Genomic DNA, 21,268 nt, shown 5'->3' with positions numbered 1-21,268 from the left:
CTTTTCTTAAGGATGTTAACTTTTCTTCCCACTTCCACTTCAAGCACCCTCTTTTTATGTCTTACCTGTCCTTGCAAATGGGAATATAGGACACATATCTTGCTGTATTCTTAAGTGCATACTGACTGGACTGAGTTTAAAGCAGGTGAAATATTCTTCCAGGCTTTATCAGTCAGAACACTAATGTTTTTAGGAATAGCTTGTAGACTGGCAGGGGCTGGTGAAAACGAGTGAATTTTTTTTTCCTTTGATCACAGTGAAACAGGTATGCGTAAACTTCATTGAACTGGATGCAAATAAAATCACTGTGTTGGATTTTTAGAGAGACAGATATGGACTTACAAGCACCTGCTGACAGGAGACTGCAAATAGACTGACTCACAATCCAACATGTACCTTTAAACATGACATAAAATATGTAATTTACTAAGAGCTTGTATAAGAAAGGTTGCAGTACTTGCAAGGTATAAGGCATAGACCCTTTTTCTCTCCAGTTATTTTGGTTTCTTGCTTAGGCAGTGTCACAGCTATGAATGAAATAGTTGACACCTTTGCTACATAAGTGATTCTAGATTGCTGATGTGGAATTGTTTTCAAACGGTGCTGGAAGTTGGGTCCTTGTCAGTGGAAGTGACAATCAACTTGCTTCGGTGTGGTGGCAGGGCGGTGTTTTATGTAAGAAGCACGACTTTCCTTTTATTCTTACTTTATTTCTCACTCCAGCTCCTATTGCAGTGTTGGACTGGAAAAAATAGGTAATGAAAGCATTTGCACAGAAATTGAAAACTTAATTTCTAAGCCTGCTTCAGCCTGTAAGGGAGCCTGAACCCAAAGTTCTACTTAGAGAACAATGTCCCCATCCCCAAACTCCAGGATACTTGGAGCATGTCTTTTGTTGAAGCTGTGCCTTATACTTTATAGAGATGGAGTAAGAAGGAAGATCCTTGCTTTACAGGCAAGACAGAGCTGGGAAGACGGACAGAAAGGCACTTCTATTTTGATGGATAACCCTAGGTAGTAGTCCCAGTCCTAAGCACCTCTTCCATTTAAAATTCACTGGAAAAAATCCCCAAACCCCCATCTTTCAAGTGAAAAAGTAAATCCTGTAATCTTCCTGCCTGTATAATAATTTTTAAAGATACACTGATCAGAGACTTCTATATGTGATGTAGTAATCTCTCTTAAAATTGTGCTTGGTATAAATTTGGGTTGCATAATTCACAAGTGTTTCCAAGCAATTGAAACATTTTTTCAGTGCTATATTTGTCTCGCTATTCATTCTGCTTACTGTAATTTTACAAATATCTGCTTTATTTGTTTATTTTCAGGAGTATGGTAAAGCAGAGATCACTATTATCAACCCTGCTCAGTTTCCTGATAGACTTTCAGTATCAGAGTATTTGGAGCCAACTGTACTTGGTACTATTGTAACACCTCAAGAATATATTGGGAAAATAATTGCTTTGTGTCAGGTTGGTATATAGTTTTAGTTTTGTCATTTGTATTTCTAAGCTCTTTGTGTCATACTTAAAGTGAAGACACTAATAGTACGATACTAGATATTAGTACTTAAAGAGTATCTTTGACAGTAATTATTAGATGCTTTTGAAAGAAATATGTTGAACTTTTTATGTGTAAAACCTCTGAACTACAAAATGTTTATACTGAAAGTTAGTGATGAAGCTCAGTGACAACAAAGGACTTTGTCAAGCATCCTGTACTAGACAAATTAGTAGCTAGTTCTGTTTTCCTGAAAGAATGGAATCTATTGCAGGGGAATAAGATCTGTTATTTTTTGGAAGTATGTTGATGGAAATCAAACTTCTGTCAACACTTTTCTGAGGCTTTATATATATTTTCAGTACTCTACTAGAGTAGATTTATAATAGTGATGGCCAAGCTTGTTTCCCCAAGTGTATTTGGAATACTAAAAATGTTTTAACTGCCATGCGTATTGTCTTTATATAATTTCTTCACAATATTTTTCTTAGCTTTTAAGACTTTGAAATGCTTAATACAAAACAGTACAGTACTTGCATGTCAGTACAGTGAAGTATAAGATCTATTTAAAAAAATTCCTAAAATAACTTTAAGAACACCCTCCTGGCAGGAAAGGAGATGAGCCTGCAAGTCCTACTGTGTAATACTCCGGTGTGTATGAAAATCTAATTTCAGTGAGACTTTGTGGATAAATAATTCTACATTTAAAAGGCAGCAGTAAGCAGAAGCTGTTAAGGATTTCAGAAATTTAGCTTTCAGAAATTAAGTTTTTAGAGAGGATAGACTTGAATCATATGTCCAGTTAAGTTACAACCACTTTGTTTTTTACGGTGCTGCAATTTGTTCTGGGACTTTAGTGAGCTACAGATAAGAAAGTTACTGGGAGCTCTCTTGCATAACTGGAGATGGCTATTTATTTTAATTTGCTTTGTATTTATTTGTTGAAAATTTCTGTCAAGGCGAACTGAAACAGTTTTTATTTGTCTAGGATCGTAGGGCAGTCCAGAAGGATATGTTGTACATTGATGAACGCAGAGTTATGCTAAAATACCTTTTTCCACTGAATGAAATTGTGGTGGATTTTTATGATGCTCTTAAGTCTCTGTCTTCAGGTTATGCAAGGTAACTACCTCTTCTGTTCCCCCTTCCTGTTGTCCCCCACCCTGGATCCTGAAGAGTGGGAATGAAAAAAGATGTGAGAAGAAAATGTGGAAGGGTAAAAGTGAAGAATATTCTATTGTGGTGCTGCAAATCTAGTCTCGTTTCACCTTTAATGAATTAGATTCACTCTGAAAATGGATGGAAATGAGTCTGAAAAACACTAAAAGTGTATCACTAACTAATAATAATTTTCTCTGCACGTATTTTTCAAGTGTGACCTCTAGAGTGGCACTCACTCATCTAGATAAGTAAGATGTCACTTCAGACCAGTAAGAACAATCTACAATGGGCATTTTCTATTAAAGGAATCATTGAAACTGTACTTAAATGAATTAATTGTCTCTTGGTGGAAATAACCAAGTATTGATTCTTTAAAGCTAGTAAAAACAATCAACATACTATATTTTAAACAAACAACACTTACTTTAATTACATGCTTTATTATGGGAGTAAAGTAAATCATCCATATTTTGAGGCAAAATGTTCTGTTGTGTGTGGATTCTCTAAATTTGGAGGCTGTAACAAAGCTCAGCTGTTTGTGAAGAGCCTCTGTGAGTTTAATGGAAGGGAAAATGTTGCCTGGCAGATGGGCTTATGCCACAGGAGGCTCAATAGTTCTTACAAATCTGGTATGAAGAGACGTTGTTAGTAACATATATTACATTTTGACAGGAGCTGGTATACCCAACTACATTATTAATTTTATAAGCATAAAACCAAATTCAATTAAAGGACTGAATTTAGTTTGAGTTTGTGTTTTCTTAAATATGCCTTATAAACATAAGGTGAGATGTGTTTTGCCCAGGTTTGTATATATTTGCAGTAAAAGCATAATCAAAAGTGGAGAGGCAAGGACAGGTAGAAGAAGCTGGGGGATGAAGACTTTGAATTTTCTGTGAAGTTCTAGTTATCCAACTAGGTAAAAACCAACCTGTTTATAAAGAAGCTATTTCATTAGCAGAACTATGCTGGGTTTTCTTTGATTTGGATGTGATTGCAAACTACGTTGCATTGTCTCATTTCTTGATTATTTTCTTGTTTCCTAATTGACTTCCTAATGTTGCTTGTGTATCTAATGCTCTCAATCGTACTTTTGTTGTATGAATCTATTTACAAAATTATGGTTTATTAAGCCAATTAAGATAAAGCACTTTCAGATGCTCTCAAAGGATTTTTTCCCCCCATCTGTTCTAATAAATATCAGATCTGACCAAATTAGTGATACTGATATTCTCCATATTTATACTTATATACAAGATACATATCTATATAAGATCTTGCATACATATATCCCTGCATCTCCTGCATTGTAAGAATTTTTGCAAACCAATACACAGACAGCAAGACCCATACCTACCAAAGGAGAAACAGGGTTTGGAAATGAAGAGGACAACTTAGTTGTCAGAGAGAATGGTAACAGGGGTCATATATAAAAAAAACCATCTGTCAAATGAGAGGATGAAAAGAAAACTATCCAGGGTTACTGTTTGATTCCTGTGGCATCAAGGATGTTTACAGTTCAAAAGCTGTATTGAAGGATTCTGTTGCCTGGAGCTTGGAAGAACTTCCAGTTCCAGCTGATAGGAGATAAGGGTTTGCATAAACTTTATAAGAGATTGCATTAAGCATGTAGATTTTTGATTGATTTACCTTGTTCAGTAGCTGCAAGATATGATGATGTCTTCTGCTGCATTGGAGATGAGATTTATCTGCAGTGAATTTCTAGCCCAGCCTTGTGTAAGGGAGACATACTGAGACTACTAAAAACTCTGCTCCTATTGTATTAAAAGGTTCAAGTGTTTTATTAAGAAATGTGTCTATAACTTAAAATTTACAAAATAAAGAATGCAGGATATAAATTTTACAAGATCATCACTACTAAACTGTTTTTGTTTAGTTTTGATTATGAAGATGCAGGATACCAGGCAGCAGATCTTATCAAAATGGATATTCTTCTAAACGGAAATCCAGTAGAAGAACTGGCAACTATCATACACAAGTAGGTTGACTGGATTCTCTATTCTGAAGAAATAGACTTCCTATTAATATACAATTTTTTCATTTCATTGTATAGTAATGGGACTTGATCTTAAAGGTCTTTTCCAATTTAAATGATTCTATATATATGTGTTACTAATATCTGACAAATACGTATGAAAACAGCATTGAGGATTTCACCACTTTTGGAGATGATCTAAAAAAAGAGAAGCATGTTGTAATAGGAAAATTAGGAAATGCATACTATAATTAAAAACAATTTTCTACTTCCCTTTCTCAATTTATGTGCTAGGTATAATATTTTTGTGGTAATGTAGGGCAGGGGGGGAGAAGGAAATCCAAAATGCCAGTCTTCTAAGGGGCTGGAAAAACTTGAATACAGGAGATGCCAGATTGTTTTGGCACTTGCTACTCAGTACTGGAAAAAAAAATAAAAATTGGGTTTATACTCCCAGTAATTCCTGTTCTGTTGAAGTTTGTTGTTATCTTGTCTACAGCTAGAGTACCAGGATAATGTAAATATTTACTGGATGTGATTTCCTCAGAAATGTTTTTTTGCTAAAGTGATTCAGTTTCTGTAAATTTCTGAAGAATTACTGGTTTGCTGGTGAGAATAATGCCTTCCTGTTTCCAGTCTCTCCCCATGCTTTCTTCTCACAAAGTCTTTATAAGGCTCCCTTTTGTAACTTCAGCATCCCTTACCAGTAATCCTGAGATCAACTTTTTCTGTGGTTCTTTTTACTTTTTTTCCTTTCTTGAAATACTAACTTGTAGTTGCTAAATATTTGCATATTTTCATATTTTTTACATAAGTCAGTCCTGAAATTCTTGGAATTCTTTAACTGAAGCGTGACATAGGAAAACAAAACCTTTACCTTGTTCCAAAAGGTCATGGGAGCTGGAATGGAATAACTTTCTCATATATAATTGCTACTTAACATATTTTTCATAAATATACAGTGTTTAGCAATTTACCTGCATCTCTTACTCTGAAAAGATGCAAAATGAAGTGGCCAACCTTGCAAAAGTTAATTATTGCTTTAAGATGTGTTTCTTGATCAGTTTAGTTTGCACTCCTGAACTGTTTACTCACTAAAATTAATTTTAGCCTTTTTGTAGCTTTAGAGTACAAATGATTTAACTTGTTGTCACAATGAGTTCTGCTCCTGCTTTAGTTACTCTCACAGTCCTCTCTAAATGGACTACACCTGTCCGTATAAAGGAGTTATGCTGAATTACGTTTGTAGAGGAAGAATTAGAGATTACTGTAACCTCAGTATTAAGATAGCCATTATTATTTGTCCTAATTACACAAATATCTGTATCCTCTAAAATGTAATGCTTAATGGTCATTACTTAAGTATTTCATGCTTAAACTGTTTGCTTTGTACAGGCAGCAAGGAGTCGCATTGTTGCTACATAAAAACATGTAAAACTGTTTTCAGCTGTATTTTGCTAAATATGTTTTTAGAGAGAAGAGACCCATTTGTTTCCAGTGGCTTATGGAAGTACCTGTTTAGTAGCTTCTTTAGATCATTTGTCATATTCTTTTTCCAAAATTTGAAGCAGATGCAGATGCAGAATATAGTTGGATAATTTTTATTAGCAGATATCAGGAGTATGTTAAAATGTTTTTGTTCAGTTTGTTTTCTTATTATATAAAAACAGATGTTTGAAAAATATTTCTGTAATACATAGATATTTTGACCTTCTGGACTTATAATCAATGAAAATCCTCCTTGACCACCTAGTTTAAAATTGCATTTGAAAATGTAATGGTACTCAGGCTTCAGTGTGATAAATGATCAGGGTGCTGCTTATAAATATTCTAAATTTATTTGAAGACTTTCTGTGAATACAATGTTATCACCTTTTCCTATGAAGCAGGTGACATACAGGGACCACTCATTAGATATAAAATTATGATCTGATCAGCTTATCTTTTGAGTTAAAAAGAGGAAAACCTCTACTAAAATCCTTTTATCAAACAGGATATATTTTGGGGGTTGTATTACTCTTTCTGAAGACACTGGTGACTTCATTTTTCAGTGATAAGGCACATGTGACTGGTAAATTCCTGTGTGAACGTTTAAAAGATGCTATACCTAGACAATTGTTTGAAATAGCCATTCAGGCTGCTATTGGCAAGAAAATCATTGCAAGAGAAACGTAAGTAAAGCTTCTTCTGTTTACTTTTTTTTTTCCCTTATTTTAAGCTGCTTTAAAAATGGACTTTGAATGCCTTAACCTAAATAGTTTTATATATTACGGTACTTTGATTTTACTGTAAATTTGTAATTTTCTTGTGTATGCTACCGAATCTCACGGGGGACACAGGCTGACCAAATCCAAACATTTGAGCTGTGACTATGACTAAGGTCTTTGTGTAAATTTGATTGGGAAATGTATATTTTATTTATAATTGCTTGCGGTCAGCATTGCTCTTAGTAACTTGCAATACCCATGTGTCCACTTCCTCTTTGGCGCAGTGGAAGAAGTTTCTTACTACTGGAAGAGTTTAATCTCTGGGAGAGTCAGCAGAAAAAAGAACTGAACTGTGCTGTTCCAAAGGAAACGTGTTGCAAGCTAAACACATAGCTATTTCTCAGCAGCAGTCACTTCTTTTAGAGCAAATAGTTTCCTTGACACTTTGTTTCTTGTCACATTTTTGCTGTTGCTGTTTAAATAGAATTTGGAATGTGGTAAAATAATTAAAGGTAGGGATCCAAGCAGAGGTGCTCTAAGGATTTGTATGTACATATCTATATACACACATGTATGTAACACTGAATCATAGCAGAAACTGTAGATAAAAAGGCATGTACATATGTACATTATGTACATATTGCACGACCTAAAGGTTATTTCTAGAACTGAGAAATGTGAATCAAGTTTTCTGTTTAGAACTATCTTCTGTATACAAAATATGAAAATGTCATAATTCTGATGCATCTTACTAAACTAATAGAAAAAAATGCTTAGCATTTTGACAGCTCAGTATTTAGCTTCACACATAGGAGATGTTCTAATATGTTTATGTATGTTTCATTTTACAGGCTGAAAGCTTACAGAAAAAATGTTGTGGCAAAATGTGTAGGTATTTTTTTCATTTTTTTTAAATTTGTAAACCTAAGAGTCCTGTTAACTTGGGCTTATCTCTTCCTAAACACCCAGCAAAGACATGTTCTGTTTATGCATTCTACCAAGTGTCAGGGGAATATTAACATGTACTTTTAAGCTTGTATTTTGAAACTCAGTTTGTGTAACCTCTGGTTTCAGCTTGCTGTAAAAGCAGATCAGAAAAAGTAATGGCTTTTTCAAAATTATACACATTAGAGTGAACTCAACAGCGTATCTGTGTTCACTCCTGTCTCACCATTTTCTAATAGTTGTAGACATAGGGTAAATGTGTGTGTACACACACATATGTGTAACTTCACATATTTCCTAAATTGTTTTTTTCAGGTGATTTAAGAAACTATAAAAGTGCTTTTTTGTTAACTTGATTATGGTTAGACACTTACTTGGGTTTTCAGAAATACATCATGATAAGGTCTTAAATATGCAATAGCTGACTATCAGCAAGGCTCAACAACATTATAGGAATCATAGAATGGTTTGGGCTGGAAGAGACCTTAAAGATCATCTAGTTCCAACCCCCCTGCCAAGGGCAGGGACACCTTCCACTAGACCCAGTTGCTCAAAGCCTCATCCAACCTGACCTTTAAAGAATTTCTTCCTAATATCTAAACTAAATTTACCCTCTTTTAGTTTAAAACCATTACCCCTTGTCCTGTTGATATAGGCACCACTAAAAAGTCTGTCCCTGTCCTTCTCGTAAGACCCCTTTAAGTATCAAAAAGCTGCTATAAGGTCTCCCTGGAGCCTTCTCTAGGCTCAACAACTCTAGCTCTCTCAGCCTGTCTAGAGAGTTGCTTCAGGGAAAAACATTGCCCCTTACTTACTTTGTATTTAGCTCTCTGAAGTGAACATGTCAGAAAAAATTAAACCAGTGTCCCTTTCTCACAACTACTGTAGAACTGTTTTGCTAGGCACATATGTGGGATGCTGTTGTTCAACATCGTATAAGGGTTCACCTAGTGTGTCTGGGCTGGCATCCTCCTGCTGTTCCAGGAGGGTTATTTGGATGTCCTACAGGGTGTGTCTACTGTCAGCCGGGCTTATGCGAATGCATAAATCTAGGTAACCAAATTCAACCCTCAGTTGTCTAAATGAGCATGCTTGTTTGCTCCGTTGTTCTTTTTAACTAGTGGCCTTTTGGCTTAACTGTTTGGAGTATAAAATAATCTTTTATCATAATATAGCTAGCCTTTCTGACTTTTAAGCCCTTCAGTTTAGTGTTGCTGAAATATACTGTAGTTGCATTTAAGCTTACCAAAATATTTTTCCTTTTCATAGTATGGTGGAGACATTACAAGAAGAATGAAGCTTTTAAAGAGGCAAGCAGAAGGGAAGAAGTTGATGAGGAAAATTGGCAATGTGGAAGTACCAAGAGATGCCTTTATACGTGTTTTAAAGAGACAAACTGACAAATAGAGATCAGTGGCATGCAGCTGATAATTCTCTCAACTTTTTGTAATAAGGAGCTAATGTAGAATTTATCACTGTGAGAAGGAATATATCTAATTTACACCACTTAAAGTCAAATATATGTGGGGACAAATTGAAAGGACTATGTACTTAAAATATACAGATACTTGTAGATTATTATGAAATTAATTAGACTTGACAATGCCAATTCTAATTGTATTGTTTTTCAGTGTATTTCATTGTTTTCTAACATTTTTCTAACACTTAAAATGTAACATAATTAGGTTTTGTTTAGCATTGCAAGTCTGTATGAGAGAACAGGAACCATGTGGCAGTTCATAAAAATAATTGAAAATATGTATAGTCAAACAATGCTGGTTTTGTTTGGCTTTTTGGTTTGTTTTACCTAAAAGTTTGTGGCCACAAAAATATCAAGCTATTTCCTGTTTTACTTCCTCAAATTGCGGTTGTTAGGAAATCATGAAGATGCTGGGAATTTTAATATATTACAACACAAGATACATAACTGCTGTACTCAATAAGACTGCTTCAAGCCTTAAAGAATTCCTTTGGAATAAAAGTTTGGTTACAGACTCACAGAATGGTCAGGGCCTATGGAGATCATCTAGTCTAACCCCCTGCTAAGGCAGGGTCACCTACAGCAGGCTGGGCAGTATCCCACCCAGGTGGGTGTTGAATGTCTCCAGAGAAGGAGACTCCACACCCTCCCTGGGCAGCCTGTGCTAGTGCTCTGCCACCCTCAAGGTAAAGTTTCTTCCTCCTATTCAGATGGAACTTCTGGTGTCTCAGTTTGTGCCCATTGCCCCTTGTCCTGTTGCTTGGCATTACAGAAGAACCTGGCCCTGTCCTCCTGACACTTGCCCTTAAGTTACTTGTAGACATTGATCCTCCATGCAGGATCCTGAACTCTACCATCCTGCAGTCACTGCACCCAAGGCTGCATCCCACATGGGTCCTTTGTGAGTACGAGGTCTATGAGCACACCTCACCTCATCAGCTCTGGCACGATCAGTGCTCTGCAGGAACATCCTTGACTCTGAGCCTAGCTGGATTGTCTTTCCAGCAGGTAGCAGGGTGGCTGAAGGCCCCTGTAAGAACCATGTCCTGCAATCATGAGGCCACCTCCCATTGTCTCTAAAAGGCCTCATGGACCTCCTCTTCCTGATCAGGTGGCCTGGAGCAAACACCTGCAACAGTGTCCCCCATGTGAGCAAGCCCCTTAATCTTTACCTGTAAGTTCTTGACTCATTCAGCATCCACCCCGGCAGAGCTCGCTACATTGCAGTTGCTCCCTCACACAAAGAGCAACTCCACTGCCTCTCCTTGCTGGCCTGTCTTTCTACACAGCCTTCTGCGAGAGCATCCCAGTTGCAGGAGCAATCCCACCATGGCTCTGTAACTGCAACGAGATCGTGGCCCTGCCACCACACATAGCTCTCATTCCTCCTCTTAGAGCACATCCTGGTGTACTTGTTGAACATCTGTATTGTTCACATACTAAAGTCTGATCGCCAAGTTCACAATTGAAAGCTGTAGTTAAGCATGCTTAATATAACCTGTTGCTTTTGGAAGTATAAACAAAGCAATCATAAACACAAGTTAATAACCATGCTCTATACTGCATTAACAACTGCTTGCCCCCCCTCCTTCCCAAACTTTTAAGCTGCTTTTATTTTATTATTTGGGGACTAATCTGGGTCTTCACAAGTCTTCATTTCTTGTTACTAAATATACTTATTTTGGAGAACTGATTGCTACTAATACCTACTGAAGTACCAACCCCAGAAAAGGCTGCTTTTAAATTTAGGATTGTGACTACAATCTGAGATTGATTAATCACAAGGTGGATCTTTTATTACAGCCTGAGTACAAGGATGAATTGGGAAAAATCCTTGGAGGGATGGAATTGAACTGGACCCCTTCAGACATCCCCTTCAACTACACTGCTCTCAAAGGCTACAGAAAGAGGGGGGGAACTCTGATACTTTAATGGCTAGCTAGTTTGTTGTTGTTTGGGTTTTTTATTTGAAGCTGTTTCAAGTATACTGAAAAACCAAAGATCTGTGTGCAAACAAGTTATCCCACATCTCTAATAAATGTAAGTAAGTTGCTGCTACTACTGATGCTGAAGAAAGGACATGCAAATAAAGGCTCTATCATTAACATAATTATTATTCCTCCCCTAAAAAAAGCTAGCAGGAATGCTATCTTAAAAGACAGCATTTAAGAAAGTACAGATACATTTTTTAAGAAAGTGCAGGTACGTAATATGTGCTAAGAGCAAAGTAACTACAGCAAGATTCTCCCACCCTCCCTTTAAGTAGACCTAAAAGAAAGTAGTACGGCTCCGTAATGAGGAATAAAGCAGAAACTAAAGGTAAGACAGATTATGCAAACAGTAAATATTTCATAAAGTTGCTGAGTATATCAAATATATATTACCTAATTAAACGAAGTTACATGCATGTATAAAGTTGCTTTGAGCATGAGACTAGAACTCAGTCTTTTAGCCTTACAGCCATCTGAAACAGAAAAAAATACAAATTCAGTCTAATTCTGAGAGGACTTGTACATGATGTCAGTTTTGAAAGCAAGGACTTTAAGAGAGCTGGTTAGTACTCTTAAAGTAAATGAAGTATTAGTTTTAGAATCAGGTCATTTTGTGTCAATCTGGTCACATATTCCCCTTCCCCGCCTTGAAACATACTTCAAAATCTTACTGAGAAAAAGGGGAATAAAACACTAAAGTAGATGTGCCAGGCTACATTAGGATTTACTCACTTACCCAAGGACCAATAACCTAAGACTTCGTGAATTTGAAAATGTTTGAAAATACTGCAGGGTAACAGGTAGAACAATTTACAGGGCTGACTTATAGCTAAACAAGTTTGGGAGGTACCATCAATAAAGAACTGGTATTTACTAAGAAAGTAATTGGAAGCATCTTAAGGACTGAAATGATAGAAACAGTGCAGCAGTATTAAAAAAAAAAAATGAAGTCATGAATTTACAGGGGCTAGAGTAGAAGTCTCTCCCCCCCATAGAATTCATAACTTAGAAAAAGTTTAACAGAAACAAACTGGAGAACTACTGGAAACTTCACAAAAAGAGGCAGGAAGCCTTAGACCCCCTCAGACAAGCATGGGTACTGCTGTACCAGTACTTAAACCGGCCTGTGTTTCACAGAAGTTTCAGTAGTTGTGAAGGGAAAAGAGGTACCAATACTGTGGCCTCACAATGTTTTAAGATAACACCAAAAAGGGCTCTAGTTGGTAAGGCTGCCAAGGCAGATGACTGAAAGGTACTCTGGAGTAAAAACAAAAATAAGGAGTTGCAAGGAAGAAAAAGCTTTTTAAGTAGAAAGATATAAAAGCCATGCATTTCCACTCATACCTGAATTCTAGTGTCCTCAACAGAATTTCAAATACAAAGTCTTTACTTAGCTGTAAACGCCAAGAATGGCAAGCCTCACAATGCAAATCGTGGGTTATATGCTACATGTAACAGCTTTCTCCTGAAGCACAGTTAAACTTTTCCCCCCAGTATTGCATTATACTTAAAAATTACAAGCGTGAAAGTTGAACCTTAACCTGAAAGCCTATTTTAAACCTGCGCTTGTTCAATCTACTCTTAGGAACTGAAACACTAGCCCTGGCTTCCTACACTGCTCTAAGGCAGACTCTTTCCTCCTTTTCTAATTTCACAGAATCATAGAACAGTCCAGGTTTGAAAGGGACCTTGAAAAACCACCTGGTCCAACCCTTTCTGGGAGAGGTGACCTAGATAAGATTATCTAGCAACCTGCCCAATCGCATCTTGAAAAACCTCCAGCAGCAAGGGGGGACTCTTCCACATCCCTGGGAAGGTAATGTGATCTGCAAGAAGGGTTACCTACCACTCATATGGGTAAAAAAAAAAAGTTTGCTTTATTGCACTTTCTCCCAGTGAGTATTTTACACAAGGGCATGCTCCCCATGGCCCCTCCCCACCCCCCCAAAAAAAAAAGTATTAATCAAACTCTTAACTTCCTCTTTAGGTGGAAGAAGGCACAAAATTCCTAACCCCTCCATGAAACCCTGAAGTATTTATTCATGTCAGAATTTATAGTAGAAAGAAAACAATTTTGAAATTGTAGATATATGAAGTTTTACTTATATTCAAAGTAGGAAATAACATTCCTTATAACAGCTCAATGTTTATAATGATACAACGAGAGGTAACTATTGCAAAGTGATTAACAGTTGACTTTAAATGCTTATATATTAAACCTGCAGACATATTCCTGTAAATTAACCTTATTTCAGGCATTTAATAGTAACATCATAGTATGATTAATAGGTAATCCAGAAAGGAACATCTAAATTTCTTATGTATAAAGCTCCAATTACCAAAAATATAAAAATCCTAAAGTAATTTGAAATACATGAGAGGAAAAAGTGCTATGGCAGAAGTTTAATATTTTATCTGTGAAGTTACAACTCTCAAGAATTTGGTGCATTTTTAGGCACTGTTTTTATATTTTTATTTTGCCTGAATTGTACAGCGACTTGAGATGCCCAAAACTGTTTAAGATAAATTAAGGCAACCAAGTGCAAAAGCTCAGTGTACATTAGATATATGTAAACAGAACATTTCATAGTAGAAATTTTACAACTATTACAAGTCCATAGTATTGACAAAGGCCAAACCATTCTGCCTAGAGACACAACCAAAAGGGTAGTTACACTAATCAAGCCAAAAGTTACAAATTCCTGGAAATAAATATCACTTCTCTAACACAGGCAGATGCGTTACATTGCTGGGGCTAGAATAAGTGCTCTGCTTCCCCCCTCCCCCCTCCATAACATGGCAGTCTCCCCCAGGTTTGTTCTATTCTATTCCATTTAAGTATGTACCACCAGCCTACAACAGAGCTCCAAACTTAAAGCAAAATGCACACAGATATGGAATGTTAATGTACAGATATTTGGACCTTTTAAAAAATACAGTACCTAGGATTCCCCATTTTAAAAAGTTTTCAGCATATTGGCTAGCAGTGAACTCATCTGCTACCTAAACTGTTGCTGTTGACCCACATGGAGTTCCTCTTGAATTCTTCTTTCAGTTTTCTTTCATACTGTACAGTGGGTCACAAGCTTATTTGCACATGCATTAAACCTTGGGGGGAAAGCAACAATGCCAGCTTTACATTAGTTATACTTTTCAACATGTCCCTTCTATCCACATTTTTACTTGGAGTTTCTTCAAAGTATACATCTTAAATAGTTCCCTAAAGAAAACAACAATGGCTATTTAAAAGGAGTTTAAAAATCAAAGTTAAAGACAGCATATAATTCCTGTATCACTTATACTAACAACATCTTCAGCATAAAGTGAACAGGGATGAGACAGTTGTCTGGTAACAGACCTATTAAAAAGTAGATCTGGAATACTTCCAGGTGACCTCAATACATGAGATCCACCCAGCTTTCTTTGTAATAAAAAACTGCATAACAACATAAAAATCCCCTCATACCACAACTTGTCATAAAAGTCAGTTTGAATTCCAGTGTTCTAGCATTGCAGTATTACCTTCTAATTAGTAATATACCTTCTGGTCCTAGACAGGAAAACAAGCTAAAAGTACCCGGACTGTTAATACAGATTCAGAACTTCAGTAGTGCAGCCGTTTTCTAGTCTAGCCAGGCTTTTTTTTGGTCCTATACAAGTCATCCATAGCTGTGGTTAGGGGAGCATTTGTTTTCCTATTCAGGTATTTTAATTTTGGAAAGTGCTGAAGAGAAGAGCAATAAAAAGAGTGCTTCTTTCTTTACTGTGTTACGACTTAGTAAAAATGTTACCTACATCTAGTTGGTATGACATTCAGTCACAGATATGTTTTTAACCTCATTTCACCTTAAGGACTAATATCTGCAAAGTAAAAGACCATTTTAGCATCAAACTAAAGATTAACTTCTAAAATTACAAGTTTACGTGATGTGCAACATTAAAACAAAAAAAAAAACCAAACAAAAAACCATGAAAGAACTCCAACAGTAGTGCATATTTTAGTGATGACCTATGGCAAAGAATATTTAAATACCTTTGCTACATGATGCATCTGGTGGCAACTTAGGATCACTGCAGGCAACATGAGACTTGAACAACTTTACAGTCTTGGTCATTTACTGTAGGTGACCACAACAAAAGGAGTCTTATGCAGCATCTATTTCTAATCAACGTGTGATTATTTATCCTAAAATCCAGACGTTACTGTTTCCTTCTCCACTTAATCACACATTCAGGCAAACACTCCTATAACCAACCCAAGAACCCAGCTCAATTGGTCTCTCTAGCTAATGACTTCGCTTCAAATATTTGTGCAAAACCACCAAACATTAGAAGGCAACATAAGAAAACAGTTTCTTAGATTTCGTGAAGGGTAACTATTGGATTGATGTACACGGTCATGTCTAGTATTTTTCAGGAGTTTAGCAGTGACAAAATATTAAGTATACATTTGGTACAAAAGCCATTTGTACTGAAAGAGTTAACAGCTGCACACACTACTCAAACTAGAACCATGTTTTGAACTTTAAAGCATTTCACTTCCTGCTAGTGTTTTTCTCTTCCAAAAAAAGGAAATGGAGATAATTACCCACTTCCTAGATGCATGAGAAATGTTTAAAGTATTGCTGCTGTCCAATAGATTTAAAATCCTGTTAGTGAATGATTCAGGAAAAAGTCATAAAGAAAAGGTTTTATAAAAACGTATGCACCAGAGTCCTTACTTGATAGATGCAAAAATTATTTCAAAGGAAAGTCGCACTGTATAGTCAAGTATGCTTTGAATAACAGATTTCTGCATACATGTAAGGAGCAGCATGCACAAATACAGGAAAAAGCTATACTGAACTGACTTATCTGCAGTAGTTAGTAAATTCAAAGTTCACTTTCTGCTTCATTCTGCAAGGAAGTTACCTTTCCCTTTTCCAGTAAGAACACTGAAGTACACTTGGTAATTCTAGCTTCTAACCAGCCAGTTTTCAGAAAGTTTAGAAATAAAGTGGAGTAAGAGTTATTCTAGTTACCAGCCAGTGTGGCACTTTGTTATGAAAAAAATGTCAAGTTTCAAATAGTACCTTGAGGATTTTTTTTTTTTTAAGTAGTGAAAAATTAGAGTAAATAACTACCATAATTAGCAGTATTAAGAACTACTCAGCTTCCTAATAAGTCTAACTAAGATCAAGACTCAAAAATAATTCCAGGTTTGACCCACATTGATTTCTCTTCCATCTTAAAAGGGGAAAATCTCACTAATAATAAAGCAAGTTTAAAGTAAACAATCTTTAAGAATTCTATTGCTTTGTATTACAGGGTAATCAAAGACATTGTGATAAAAGCACACATTCATATAATGTAGCCCTTGACTTTTTAAAGCAATGTTCAGTTTCATTCATACCTACTAATTCTCTATCAGATTTATATATACAAAAGCTTTGTTTGGGAAAGCTATGAAACACAAGATAATGTTTAAAGTTTATCCGAGCACTTAAAGAAGTTTATCTTTGAAAACAACACCAAGTACTACCTAGCAGTGTGATACAGGTAAAGACTAACACACCCCACACCTCATACATAGGGGAGGACAGCATACTGGAAAACCCCAAAATTAACAAGCTGGCCACAAGTGATATCAGGATAAAAAAAAAATAAAAATCACATTAATACCAGAACTGCAATCTAATATATAGACATTGGTGATATAATGCTCTAAAAAAATAATTTCCTAAAATACAGTCTTGATCTCAGATGCCTCAACTACTACAGGTATCCATGCTAGTAAGAAAGAAGACTGACATACACAATTGCATTTGCTGTGCTAATATAGTTAGGAAAAAGCTTTTCTCGGCAGTCTCAGTGAAACAGAATTCACATCTAGGAAGTCTCAATGACTACCAAAAATCTCAAGTTTCCCTCATTATACTTACTACAAATATGAAAAGGTCAGTAAAAGGGTGCAGCGTATCCAGTCAGTATAGATTGTTATGTTAATTGCACTGCATGAAAAAACATCCTCAAGTGGCTTCAAAGTCTGTTATCACACATTTCAAGTTTACTAGATAACACATTACAGTACGTAGCAAAAGCAGCATAAAAAATACCAGGATTAATAAATACACAAGTTTTCTTTAAGTGAAACTTTCCAGTATATTTAAGACCAGTATTCTGGAACACGAGACCGCTGCTGTTCTACATACTGAATATTACTAAACTATCATTTTAAAATTGGAAGCAATGGAAATATTTTTCCAAAGTAAATTTTTCAGGAATGTAAGTAATACAAGAAATAAGTTAACATTTAGCATTTTGAATATATAGCATTATACACTAGCTAAAGTGTTGGAAGGCTCAGACTTAAGTCAATTTAATATTTTTTTTTAAGTACATGTAACCTCTGGTTCAGTGCTCACCTTTAAAGTACTTCACAGTTTTAACTCTTAGTTCTAAAGTAGCATCTTCATCACACACGAAGATAGTACGAGGGTGTTGCTGGAAAGCAGAAACTGTCCACATGTGATTAACTCCTTCTTCAATTGCTTTGTACAATGCAAAAGCCTTATGTGCACCTGTTATAAGAATCATCACCTGCAAAACAAAGGTTTCTTTACTTTTAATCCCAGTATCAATACCCACTAGTCTTGAAAACAGATGCATGCAACTAAAACTAAATGAGTTCTTACTTCTCTAGCATCCATCACTGTACCCACACCAACTGTAAGCGCCATAGTTGGTACTTTAGATAAGTCTCCATCAAAGTATTTAGCATTTGCCAAAATGGTGTCCATTGCTAAAGTCTTTAATCTTGTTCTTGAAGACAAACTTGATCCGGGTTCATTGAATGCAATGTGGCCATCTGGACCAATGCCTTTCCAAAGTTAAAAAAAAAGTAAATCATTCCACACCTGTGAGTCAACAAATATCCTTAAACATTGTAAATTCATAAAAAAGTTTTAGGACTCATTCTTTCCTTTTGGTTCCCCATTTCCAATAAAAAAACATTCAGAACATACTTGAAATTAAGTTATTAGAAACCTGGACACCAACTTTGTTTTGGTATTCATACTGATTGTTAGTCACAGAACTTTCTTATACCATCTTTGAAAAAAATGGGTTTAGCTACATTATGAAAATAATGATTAAAGTCAGTATACTTGAATCATAACTAACCACAGAGCATTTCCTCATACCTCCAACAAACAGATCAATTCCCCCTGCTTCTTCAATTTTCTTTTCAAATGCATCGCATTCTGCCTGTAAGTCTGGAGCATTCCCATCAAGGATATGAGCATTATTTGGATCTATGTCAATATGTTTGAAGAAGTTATTCCACATATAGGAATGATAACTCTCTGGATGATTTCTGGGAAGTCCTGAAATAATTTAGAGTGAAATTAACATATTGCAAGATTTAACCAAGCAGCCTTAATTCTACTCTGTGTGTAACCAACGTAGGGCATGCAAGGCAAATCAGTCAGATAAAGCACTATTTGAAATTATATTGAGAAGAAATATTTCCTGCTGGCATGCACAGAGTAATTGGTTTACATTCCTTTCAGATTACATTTATCAGTGATAAATGTAAAGTCCTCAGAAGAAATGAAGTCACAAATATTACATAACATACTGTCTACAGAATTATTCGGAAGCATTTAATTTAGCCCAGGATCCACCTGTTTCTTATTTGCATTTTTGTGGATAAAGGAATAGAGAATAATGCTTAAGATGACCCTATGGGGTCATCTTATGACAGAAGTCTAACAGAGATACAAAGATACTATACTGACATCGTGCTTTGACAAAGTATTTAATAGTTTTAAAAAAGGAAAAAATTAGCACCTTACCTACATATTCATCCATGTTAAAAGTCTTCACATATTTGAAAGAAAGATCTCCATTCTTGTGATATTCTATCAGCTTTTTGTAGCATCCCAACGGTGTACTCCCTGTTAAATAAAGTTTTTCTACTGTTCTATGTATCCACACAACACTTTCAGTTTATTTAAGTGTCTTTATAGTCAGATTTTGCTACAAAGCTTTTCAACATAAAATAAACCTATTATTTCTCATTTAGTTTGAGAAGCTGAGAAATACTATCACAACTTTTTACACAAATTAAATTCGTATTTTAAAAGAAATATATTGGGAGCATTACCAAAAGTGTATTTATGTTCTTTTAAGTACTGTATCTGTTAGCAACAATACAAACATAGTTCTATATTTAGTCAGTTATATAGGCTTTGAATGAAACTTGCCTGTTGGTAGACCAAGCGTGAAATATCTTCCTTGGCTTGGCTTGAATTGGATAATACGATTACAGATGTATTTTGCTGCCCATTCACTAGCCTGATCATAATCTTCAAGAATTACCAGCCTCATTACGACAGTGAGGATCTTGTATAATAAAACAGACTTAAACCTGGAAAAAATGTCAAAAGTTTAAAACTAAACACCACATGAATAGCTGCAAAACTCAGACTACAGAAAAGACAAAAAAATGACCTTTTATACTGATGACTTATAGTGCTATATAAAGGAAGTTTACTTGCATGAGCATATTGTACTCTTGCAGTCTTAGCTCAAGCCGGACTACTGGACAGTGAAAAGAAAAGCTACAGAATCCAAGTGGATAGATTACCGCCAAAATATTAAGTGTCACAAACTAACATGTAGGAAAAAGCTAAAACGAGAACAAGTCACTCTGAACTTCAGTCATTTAATTAGTTGCTACTCTTAGAAAAGAGGAACTACTCTGCTTGAAATGAAAGTAAACAGATAAATAAACATTAACCCCTTTTTCTTGTGACTAGCTGAACATCTAATATTTCAAAAACAACACCCAGAACAACCCTATGTATCTATATTCAAAATGCATAACTGGAAGTAAACAATTAAAACTCCTTTCACTCCCATTCTAGCTCCGTAACAATGCTTCAGTAAACTTACTAATCTGCAAAAAAAAACAGTTAAAGTGTATTACAGATACTTGAAATCTTTACAATTTACAGGAAAAATATCTATGAGGTCACTTTTTTCCCCCAACATAACTTTAAACAGAAGACAGTCATTCCTTATAGGCTCTGATTTTGAGTACAACTACATCAGCTATTAAGATGGGTATCTAGAAAACAAGCTTGACTGTAAAAAGTACATAAGCATCTCTTGCATTTAAGCAAAATTTTTCCGTGAGATCCTGCTCAAAGTCAGGTAATTATCAGGAAGGCTGAGGTTCTTTAGCCAGTTTGCAATGTATTGCTCCTCTCTTTGCAGGTCCGAGCGCACGAGGCATTAGCCAGAGAACACCACAGCTGTCAGAAGCCTCAGGTTAACTAGGCGCCAAACCACGAGCACATGCTACTTTTAGCTGACCCAAAGCGAGGGCCACGTTTAGAAATACGAATTGCGCTACAGCAGCGTTGCGGGGTAACCCCTGCGCGCCCACCGCCCCCTCCCCCGGGCAGCCGGGCCCTGCCAAGCCGAACCGGCTCTTACAGAGGAAGCGCTACCCGGCAGCTACCGGCAAACACGTTTCCTCGAGGAGGAAAACCAGGACGCCAGAAAGAGACCCCGCGGCTTCAGGGCGGCCTTGTAAAGCTTTAACCATTTTACCCCGAAAACACAGTGATGGTCTCCAAGAGGAGCAACCGGCCAACAGCACCAGCACGACCGCGGTTGTTTAGGCTGAGGGCACTTTTTGGGGGGGCGGCGAATCTGCGCTGCTAGAAGAGACCCCCTGCGGCCCGCCGCGCTCCCCGCCACGGCCTCCCCCTGCCCGCCCACCGCCCGGGGCTGCAGCCCCCGCGGCCGGCAGCGCTGCCCAGCCCCGCCCCGCCAGGGGGCACGGCCCCGCCCGGCCCCGCTCACCCTCGGGGGATCCAGCAGCGAGCACAAGCGGCGCAGGGCCGGCACCCAGCGGCACAGGAGGGCGGCCGGGACCCGCCGCAGCACTCGCCCCTCCGCCTCCGGCCGGGCCTCGCGCGCAAACCGGAAGCGCCCG

General features: G+C 36.8%; 2 protein-coding genes across 7 annotated transcripts in view; one reads left to right on the top strand and one right to left on the bottom strand.

The window, feature by feature from the left end:
* The window catches only part of GUF1 (GTP binding elongation factor GUF1), a 25,006-nt gene extending 15,365 nt beyond the window's left edge, over positions 1–9,641 (top strand). For all 3 annotated transcript variants that reach the window (XM_037383966.1, XM_037383956.1, XM_037383972.1), the window contains 6 exons: positions 1,329–1,472; positions 2,489–2,622; positions 4,559–4,660; positions 6,709–6,828; positions 7,716–7,752; positions 9,079–9,641. In XM_037383966.1, the coding sequence (XP_037239863.1) occupies positions 1,329–1,472; positions 2,489–2,622; positions 4,559–4,660; positions 6,709–6,828; positions 7,716–7,752; positions 9,079–9,216 (675 nt within the window). In that variant the 3' untranslated portion in view covers positions 9,217–9,641. The remainder of the gene's footprint in view (positions 1–1,328; positions 1,473–2,488; positions 2,623–4,558; positions 4,661–6,708; positions 6,829–7,715; positions 7,753–9,078) is intronic.
* On the bottom strand, positions 2,397–21,268 carry GNPDA2 (glucosamine-6-phosphate deaminase 2). 4 transcript variants are annotated; one of them, XM_037383973.1, is made up of 8 exons: positions 21,136–21,268; positions 19,527–19,690; positions 19,116–19,217; positions 18,462–18,644; positions 17,955–18,139; positions 17,685–17,859; positions 11,674–11,753; positions 2,397–2,670 (listed from the first exon to the last, which is right to left on the bottom strand). In XM_037383973.1, the coding sequence occupies exons 2-7, from the start codon at positions 19,648–19,650 to the stop codon at positions 11,674–11,676; spliced, it is 849 nt and encodes a 282-aa protein (XP_037239870.1). In that variant the 5' UTR covers positions 19,651–19,690; positions 21,136–21,268; the 3' UTR covers positions 2,397–2,670. The 4 variants fall into 4 exon arrangements, 3 of the variants coding, with proteins under 3 accessions (XP_037239870.1, XP_037239881.1, XP_037239873.1); XR_005103734.1 differs by lacking the exons at positions 2,397–2,670; positions 11,674–11,753 and adding exons at positions 13,297–14,388; positions 15,076–15,141; XM_037383984.1 differs by lacking the exons at positions 2,397–2,670; positions 11,674–11,753 and adding an exon at positions 13,297–14,500.

This window comes from Falco rusticolus, chromosome 1 (genome assembly GCF_015220075.1).
Source record: "Falco rusticolus isolate bFalRus1 chromosome 1, bFalRus1.pri, whole genome shotgun sequence".
In the NCBI taxonomy this organism is placed as follows: domain Eukaryota; kingdom Metazoa; phylum Chordata; class Aves; order Falconiformes; family Falconidae; genus Falco; species Falco rusticolus.
This window is presented reverse-complemented; position numbering and strand designations above follow the sequence as displayed.

What these genes read in the sequence shown, in the direction of transcription:
- GNPDA2 (XM_037383973.1), bottom strand. Translation starts at nt 19,650, where the DNA reads ATGAGGCTGGTAATTCTTGAAGATTATGATCAGGCTAGTGAATGGGCA. An exon ending in AATTGATCTGTTTGTTGGAG is followed by an intron (nt 18,140 to 18,461) that starts GTATGAGGAAAT and finishes AACTTTGGAAAG; the next exon opens with GCATTGGTCCAGATGGCCAC. An exon ending in CAGTGATGGATGCTAGAGAA is followed by an intron (nt 17,860 to 17,954) that starts GTAAGAACTCAT and finishes TTTGTTTTGCAG; the next exon opens with GTGATGATTCTTATAACAGG.